We start from the raw sequence: 9,174 nt of genomic DNA on the forward strand, positions 1-9,174 counted from the left end.
CTGCGGCTGCGGGCGGCGGCCCCCCCCCCCGCCTCCGTGCGGGGCAATATGTTCAAGAGAATGGCTGAGTTCGGGCCTGACTCCGGGGGCAGGGTGAAGGTGCGGGGCCGGAGGGCGGGAGCCTTCGATTCGGGCTGCGGGCGGCTGAGCCTAGCCGGGCGGCTTTCGAAACGTGACGGTTTCGGGGTTTTCTTTCTGTTTTGTGTGGTGTTTTTTGGTTTTTAAGGGCGTTACCATCGTGAAGCCGATCGTGTACGGGAACGTGGCGCGGTATTTCGGGAAGAAGAGGGAAGAGGATGGTCACACGCACCAGTGGACGGTTTACGTCAAGCCTTACAGAAATGAGGTGGGACCTTCCCCCGCCGGCGGCTTTAAAAAAAAAAGCCAGGATTTGAGGGAAAGGCGCTGGGGTGGAAGCGGGGGGAAAATGCACAGGCTGGTGGGGTTCCGAGAAGGAGAAAGAGAGGGAAAGGCGCTTTTCCTCTGAGGTTTTTCCGAGTGATCCTGCAGGCCGGGGGAAAACTGGCGAGCGTTCGTGGGGACAAAATACTGACAGACCCCCGCGCCGGTGCCAGCTCTGCTATTTACTGCCTTGCTTTCCTGCTGTTTTTAAAGGTAGCTCTGTCAGAAGAAACGCTAGTCACCTAGGATGGATGAATAAACGGTGGTTTGGTGTGCTGTGTAAGTAATCAGAAATAACGACGTTTCTATTTTAGGATATGTCTGCCTACGTGAAAAAAATTCAGTTCAAGTTGCACGAAAGCTACGGTAATCCTTTAAGAGGTGGGTTTTGCATTCGGGCATTTGCTCCGAGAATGGGCTTTTTGATTAGTTCCACTGAGGCTTCATTGCCCGTATTAACACCTCTGTTTCCTACTGCAGTTGTTACCAAACCACCGTATGAAATCACCGAAACAGGCTGGGGTGAATTTGAAATAATCATTAAGATATTCTTCATTGATCCAAATGAAAGACCTGTAAGTACATCGAACTTTTAGCAAGGCTTAATTAATTATGGTGGCCTAAAGCTGTGCTATAGGGTATTGCTGGTCAAAATAAGTCCCATCAGCCAAGGCAGTAATAAAGCTTGTTCTTGTAGGAAATGTGTTTAATGGCTGGCCACGTTTTCCTGTCCCTGTGCTTTACTGCTGGCTGGGGCGTTCATAATGGCTTTTCCTGCGCTTGGCTTCTCGGATGTTTACTAATACGTGACCACGTGTTGTGCTTTACCTGGGCTGAACACGTGCTGAGGATTTCTCTTCTGTGTGGCTTCCTAGTTGTAGAATATTTTAATTGTTTTGGTTTTGTTTTTGGGTTTGGTTTTTTTTTGGTCTGTCAGCTTTGGTCAAAATCAGTCAAAAAGCAGCAAAGGTACTATGCTAGCGTTAGTCTCTTTCCCAAGAAAAGCAGGCTAAGACCCTTCTCTAATTCTGTAAAGCACTAGAATTAATTTCTTCCCATCCTGTGTTTTAGACATGTCTTGCAGGTTTGTTTATCCAGGTTTAGGTAGGAAACTCAATTACCATATTTTAGGGGAAAGGGATATTTTTTTCTGGAAGAACTGAGTTCCTTCTGTCGCATGAACTACAGCAGTCCTTTTGCTTTAGCTGGTTTTTTTTTTGCCAAATGAGGGGAAAACTGAATTTTATGTTTTTCTTGAATATGTGAAAATCAATACTAGACTAGAAAAAAGGGCTTCCTGTGCTGCTGTGCTTGGTAGCATCCTGACTTCTATTAGTTCCGTTCACGGCTTGTCCAAACTGTTGCAAAGTTGGCTGGCTGTTTTTTCTGTACTGCTGTTCTTGGGAGGCCGTTTCGGTGCCTGTCGTGTTCTTCCTTTCCAGGAAATACCAACCGGAGTAAAGTATCGCACTCTTCCACCACCGTTCGCGGGTCTGCTCGTGGCAGGGAGGAACTGTGGGCTGTGTGTCCTCTTCCCAGGTCGTGGTCCAAGTGGTCAGCGGTTCCTCAGGGCTGGACAGAGGGCTTCCATCCCTCTCTAGCTCCTGCCGTTTGCAGCGCAAGAGTAACTCCCCAGAGAGAAATTTCAGTGAAAAGCGACTCACAGCCCCCCACCCCCCCAGTGTTTTTTTTTTCACACAAAGGGATGATAAAAGCACAGAAAGCACTTTCTAACTGATTAATTGGCAAAGTCAGCTTGGAACTAAATCATCTGTTTGGAACTGTTTATGAGAAGGTCTTTGTAGTAGTTTTTATACACCAATCCTAAACCACTTGCCCAGACGTTCTTAAAGTATCAAAGAAGCCTTTGGGTAGTTGGTGTGTTTAACACTGAACATTAAAGTTAAGTGATTCTGCTGAAGTTGTAAGACGTTTATTTGTGTATTCCTAAAAGATTTTTAAATCATGTGCAGTTGTTTGGTAAGAACAAATACTGCTTGTTGATATCTAGAAGAAGGTTTGTATTTCCCTACAGTTGTCAAGCTAATAAAATTCTGTCTTTGTATAGGTAACCTTGTATCACTTGCTGAAGCTTTTCCAGTCCGATACCAATGCCATCCTGGGAAAGAAAACTGTAGTTTCTGAATTCTATGACGAAATGGTATGAAAAATTTTAATGTAATCCTCACTTTATTTTGAAGAGTGTTAGTGATACCATGTATTTTTCTCCTTTGTTAGATATTTCAAGATCCTACTGCAATGATGCAGCAGCTGTTAACGACATCTCGTCAGCTAACGCTAGGTGCTTATAAGCATGAAACAGAGTGTAAGTTGAAAATGAAAATATTTTAATTTTAGAAATAAACAATAGTTGGTTTTGCTCTTAGTGTTTTTTTCTGGGCTGTAACAGTTCCATGGATTTGGATGCTGCTAAAAAGTGGTATTTTTGCATTAAATTAGCTTCAACTTTTGCAAAGATATTAATAGTTACTTGAAAATGTTTTAAGATTTTCTGATCTGTATGCCTGCTGAAAAAAATAATTATGAATTACTCAGTATGAAGAGTGATGGCATGATCTACACCTTGTTTAACGTCTTTGAAATTAGTTAAACCCGAGAATAAATTAAGGCCACTCCGTTTGTGGTACAGTTCTGTTCAGCTCATCGGGGTGTTAACTGCAAGCAAAGATGACACTTTAAGCACTGAAGTACGGAAGAGTTAGTACTGTTAAGTCAAAGCAGCAACCCTTTGGCGATAGAGTTGTGCCTGAAAGCTCTTCTTGTCTTTTTCCCTTCTGTCTCAGTCTTTAACTGTAGGTCACTTCATAACATAACTTCTTCAGTATAGCTTAATGTTCTTTGCGTCCTTTTTATCTAATCTCTTTTCAAATATAAACCAGAATATTAAGGGAATTAAAGAAATGACATTAAAATACATTGATTTGTAAAACGTAATGCATTTAGTGATGATTTCTGATCTTCTGGATTTCATCTCTTTTCTTCTACTCTCAAAAAGCAAATATTGTATTTATTGAGCCCAAATCCTACCTCTTTAGTTACCAACTCTAATGCCATCATAGTCCAGCTCACCTGGCCTTTGGCTTGTCTGCGTGTTCCCCTGACAACAACTGTCAGGTATTTTTAGACGGTGAATACCTAGAGCTGAGAGTGGTTTTGAGTTTGCAGCTCTACAAAGTTAGGGTTCCAATTTGCCTTACATCTGTTTGGGGGTGCGGACATGTGAGCTACTTGTATTTTCTACCTCAGTTTAGCCAGTCTTGAGGTGGATTTTAGTTATATCGCATGTTGTTACGGTTTACATGTAGAAAATGTTTAATAATTTGCATCATAAAAAAGCCATGCCCAAATTTAAACTTTTTTCGCTTAAAGTTTCTAGATGTTTCTCCTGAGAGTAGAAAGAAACTTTTAGTGGGTTTTTTGTGTATATTTCCTTAAAATGTGCTACTGACGCAGATAAAAGTTAAGATTTTTTTTTTTTTTTTGCCACTGCCCATGATTATGTAGTGTATGGGATATGAAGATATACCCATGGCCTCCACAGATTTATTGGCTCTACCAGCTTTGTCCAAAAACTTGTGCATGAACAAGTTAAAAAAAAAAAAAAAAAAAAAAATTAGGAAATCCCAAAAAACCAGATTGAGATGTCCTAATGTCAGATACTTATAAAAGCAAAGGCAGCACCACTACATCTTTTAGATACTTGGAATTAAACTCCAGGGAGACAGAGAGTAGAAAGTGGTTACAGTACACAGAAAAGGAACCACAGGATGGTTGAGGCGGGAAGGGACCTCTGGATGTCGTCTTGTCCAACCCCCCACCCAAGCAGGGCCACCAGGATCAGGCTGCCCACGACCGTGTCCAGACGGCTTTTGAATGTCTCCGAGGATGGAGACTCCACAACCTCTCTGGAAACCTGTGCCAGTGCTCGGTCACCCTCACGGTGAAAAAGTGTTTCCTGATGTTCAGAGGGAACCTCCCGTGATTCAGTTTGTGCCCATGGCCTCTGGTCCTGTCGCTGGGCACCGCATATAAATTATTTGTAATTCTCTGTAATCTCCCATTTATTTTCTGTCACCATGTCAGGTCCCCCCCCACCCCCTTAATCTTTAAAATCTCTGGAAAATTATTTGGTGAATTATTTAACTCCATCCACAAAACTGATGGGCTGAATGAGGCCACAAAACAAGCTTGGTTTTTCTTCTTTTATTTTTAATTTCAGGTTTTTATTTGGATACCATTTTGACTGCAATCATTGAATCTCTAAGGCTAACAGTGATAGATTTTTTTCAGGACACACACCATCCAAATTACTGTTGCAATTCAAAAAAATTGCATAATTACAAATTTCCATGCTACTTACAATATTTATTTTTTCTTTATCACCACCACAGTTGCAGATCTTGAAGTGAAAACCAGGGAAAAGCTGGAGGCTGCCAAAAAGAAAACTAGTTTTGAAATTGCTGAGCTTAAAGAAAGACTAAAAGCAAGTCGTGAAACGATCAACTGTTTAAAGAGTGAAATCAGGAAACTTGAAGAAGATGATCAGTCTAAAGACATGTGACGAGTGTTGACTTGAAAAAGAGCCTATACTGAAAACAGAAGGACTTCCTTCAATCATGGAATTCTATGCGTTCAATTCTGTAACTGAGACTACGTGCATTTCACTTGCAAATGATTGACCTATGTGGCAATTGACTTCATAAATGGAAGAAAAAAGAAAGAATGTATCCTTGTTTTATAGTTAAAATCTGTGGGTAATTAATGATTTATTTCAAGTAGAAGGGGTTTTGGGGACCAAACTTCTTTTTTTTTTTTTTTTTTTTTAACTGCATTTGAGTGGTATATGGAAACTTTGTATTAAGTCTTGTATTAGTTCAATGTGATTTTACAAAATGCTGGTGTTTACTTTTTTTACTTGTTTTTTCTACTGATTGTTTAGACATGCATCTTTAAAGCTGAAAATAAAATATGCTTTTTTAATTTTAATATTTTTTGTCTCTGTCCAGTTGTGAGCTTCAAGAACAATTGTAAATGGCATACCCTGATTTAAGGCAGAGGTTGAAATATAATGGTACGCAAGTTGCTTAAATCTGGTTACAGTGATATCTGCATGTCTGTCTGTTAACTTCCTGAGAAAAGGATTTTAAATAACTTGTGGGGCTAGAAACTCTTATCTGTAGATATACATCTGCTTTAACACATATAAATGCGTCAGTTATACAAGTTATGCTAGGAAGTAGGAAACGATTCTGGTCCTGTTTTGTAGAAGTTTAATGTTTGTACTGTACTGTGGTCAGTTCATTGCACGTTGTCTCTGCTGCTCTTTCCCCCTCACCCTCTTCCCCTGCTCCAGTGTGCGGTCCCTCGCATGGGCTACAGTCCTTCAGGAGCAGACTGCTCCAGCGTGGGGGGTCACAAGTCCTGCCAGCAAGCCTGCTCCAGCGTGGGCTTCTCTCTCCACAGATCCACAGGTCCTGCCAGGAGCCTGCTCCAGCACGGGCTTCCCTCCGGGTCCCAGCCTCCTTTGGGCATCCCCCTGCTCCGGCGTGGGGTCCTCCCCGGGCTGCAGGTAGAGATCTGCTCCACCGTGGACCTCCCTGGGCTGCAGGGGGACAGCCTGCCTCACCGTGGTCTTCACCACGGGCTGCAGGGGAATCTCTGCTCCAGCACCTGGAGCATCTCCTCCCCCTCCTTCACTGACCTGGGGGTCTGCAGGGCTGTTTCTCTCACGTGTTCTCTCTCCAGCTGCAGGTGCACAGGGTTTTTTTGCCCCTCTTCTTAAATACATTATCCCAGAGGCACTACCACCGTTGCTGATGGGCTCGGCCTTGGCCAGCGACGGGTCCGGCTTGGAGCTGGCTGGCATGGGCTTTGTCGGATGTGGCACATCTCAGAAGCCACCCCTGTAGCCCCCCTGCTACCAAAACCTTGCCACGCAAACCCAATATCTATTCTTATGTAACTAGTAAGTGGTACCCCTGAAAAACCAGTACATGATCTTTTGCCTGTAACATTTTTTGTTTTTTTTTTTTTCCTTTCCTAGAGGTAAAAGAGCCTGATAAAGATGGTGCTTCCTCAGGTTTTGAAAAGGCTTGGGCATCTCTTCTACTGCTTCAAGATACTGTGTTGCAGTAAACTCTGCTATAGAGAATCAAACATCCCACATACACTCTTCCATAGAAAACAGGATTATCGATGCTTTGGGAACAAAGCACGCATTTCTTCATATTTGAAACAACTGATGATTGGGTTTTACCACGGCTTGGTAAAGATTTAGAACTGAAACAGTTTCAACACTCAAGATGAAGACGTAAGTTTTTCATTAAGAAAAATAACTGTTAAAACTTGGCATATTTAAGTTTATGTTTAAGTTTATGGTATTATATATACACACAGGTTGAGGAACAGCTTGTGCCAGTAGTGTCCACACAGATCCTTCCTAGTACTGCAGACTATCCCAATTTTTCTGGCTACCTGTTTTGTTTTATGGATTCAGTAGCCAATTTCCTTTTAAGCAGTAGCTGAAGAAGAATGTGCTAGGCAATTTCAGTACAGTAGAACATGCCATTTTTCAGAGCTGTGCACTGAAAATAAGGCTTGCGTGGGCCACAGTATATTACACATTTTAAGGCTGAAAGAACACTGTTCATGGAAAAGTTAAAAAATACTCATATAATTTTCTTTTATGATACCTAATTATGCAAAGTGTTTATTTGGTTGCTCCCTCGTCTTTGATATCAGTAGCAGATTTTTAAGGAAAAATATAGTAAAGTTAGCACAAAGCGAGGCCTTCCAAGTATATTCTCTTAGCTTCTTGCAGATTTGTTCCATTTCCTGAGAAGGTTTTTAAGGCACATTTTGTTTGCTGAAACAAAAATGGGAATGGAAAGCATGGGTTTGGTGACACTAGGTTGTATGCAACATTATTATCTTCATATTTGTCAGTTAAAGTAATACTAAGGTAGAGTAACTCAGATGGAATATTAAGCAGGTTTTGCAAGAGCTGTGACTAACAAGAATAGGTCTGCTGCAACAGGCTTGAACAGACCAAAAAAGAATGGAGTGATACCTTTTGAATCTGATGCTTTTGTAGGAGCAGAAAGTATTCTTTTTGTTTACATTTTTAGTAACATCCAATAAACAGCCTAGTATTCAACTTTATACAGAAGCAATGATCCTGGCTCTACTGTTAGTAGCCATCAACATGCTAGACCAGTGATGTAATTTTTGTTTGTGGTTAGCGTGTTTCTTTTTCCCCAGTTTTTTTTTCAGCTTTTTGTATTTTTTTCCCCTCTCCTTTGTGCTCTCTGTAAAGCTCATACAAGAGTCATTAGGTTCCCCCATCAATACTAAGGCAAGAAAATAGTCCTAACTTCTGTCTGTGCTGAGCAGTTACTGTTGACAGAAAGCAAGAAGTGTACCTTCTGCTTTACAAAGTTCCTTATTATGTTCTTCAGATGCTGAGAAAGCAATTGTGCCCTGTATTAGGCAGTAACTAAATTCTGGAAAAAGTTCATGAGAATTAAGCAGGATTTTGGATTGAGAATAAATATGAAAAAAACCCCACCTCCCTGCATTTGACAAGTAAACCTATAGCTACCTTCTCTACATGCAACTGCATGGTTCTCAATTAATAGGTTATGTTTGGATCTTTGTGTTCTGCTGTTAAGAGTTGTTGATGCAAACACCTGAGATAACGTGTACACAGTAAATGTACAGTGTTGGCCTCCTAGTGCGTATCATTTTCAAAGTTACTAGGACAAAAATAGAGTGGGGCATCTAAGGACACGATTGCATTTGACCTCCATTGCCTTGAAGAAAAAGAAAAACCCAAATGCTACACTTTGCTTTATTTTTGGCAGCCCTAGGAAGATGGCATTCCAGACAAATAGTTACAGTTTGTGCTTGCCAGGGGTGCTAACTTAAATGCTAGCTATTTACATTGCTGAGACTGACTTCAGACTGTGGTTTCACCCTGAGTTATAACTGTGAAACACAGATGTATTTAAATTAACTTTGCAAAGGTAGGGAAAAAAAAATCCCTCGTGCTATAGGTACAGTTTGATATCAGTGAATTGCACAGTAATCAGTCCAATTGCCTACACTGAAGCTTTAGGCTCCACTTGAAGTAACGCTTTGGTAGGTAAAGATTAGACGTGATTTATCTCAGTTTATATGCTTACTGTTACCAACGAGGAATGTTTACTTCAGGCATCAAACATGCAAAAGTGGTAGTTACTGTCATTGCTGCTTCCACTACAAAAACTTGGGGGTTTTTAAGTATTTTAGCTAAGACATATGAATAGTCATCACAGTAATTTCAGACACTGACTGCTGACTCACTTACTACCCAGTATTATCTACTGCTAGTCCTTTTTTTACCTAGCTCCATCTCAAATAACGTCCTTCTTTCCTTTGCCTTTGGGTTTGGCACACTGTAGTTCACAGTTAGACTGTGAAGTTGTATAAGGCTGTGCCCAGGAGGTTTCTCATCAAAAGTGCCATTATCTGACAGGAGATGTGTAAATACACTTAATTCAAAGATTTACTTGAGAATTGTTGTGGTTAGTAGAGATGGCACTGGAAGGAACATTAAGTCACCCTGTTCCTTTTCTTTTAGACAGATGCTGGTAATAACACCGACCTAGACACTTCTGCTGCTTATCCATTTATTCCATATTAAATACATCACTGTTTGTTTGCTTCTTAATGGGAATACAGATTTCAGAGCATTTCAGGTTGTTTTCAGAC

The 9,174-nt window shown here is 41.1% G+C and overlaps 1 protein-coding gene across 2 annotated transcripts in view; it reads left to right on the plus strand.

Moving 5' to 3' along the window:
• The window catches only part of YEATS4 (YEATS domain containing 4), a 15,128-nt gene extending 9,787 nt beyond the window's left edge, over window positions 1-5,341 (plus strand). Inside the window, exons 1-7 of one of the 2 annotated variants that reach the window (XM_010561758.1) lie at window positions 10-99; window positions 227-346; window positions 717-783; window positions 883-977; window positions 2,471-2,563; window positions 2,641-2,728; window positions 4,815-5,341. In XM_010561758.1, coding sequence (XP_010560060.1) covers window positions 49-99; window positions 227-346; window positions 717-783; window positions 883-977; window positions 2,471-2,563; window positions 2,641-2,728; window positions 4,815-4,984 — 684 coding nt within the window. In that variant the 5' untranslated portion in view covers window positions 10-48 and the 3' untranslated portion in view covers window positions 4,985-5,341. Of the gene's footprint in view, window positions 1-9; window positions 100-226; window positions 347-716; window positions 784-882; window positions 978-2,470; window positions 2,564-2,640; window positions 2,729-4,814 lie in introns of those variants that run through there. The other variant, XM_010561759.1, reaches the window with a different exon arrangement.
• Window positions 5,342-9,174: the final 3,833 nt, after the last annotated feature.

This window comes from Haliaeetus leucocephalus, unplaced genomic scaffold, assembly GCF_000737465.1.
Source record: "Haliaeetus leucocephalus isolate CR32 unplaced genomic scaffold, Haliaeetus_leucocephalus-4.0 Scaffold151, whole genome shotgun sequence".
NCBI lineage: Eukaryota > Metazoa > Chordata > Aves > Accipitriformes > Accipitridae > Haliaeetus > Haliaeetus leucocephalus.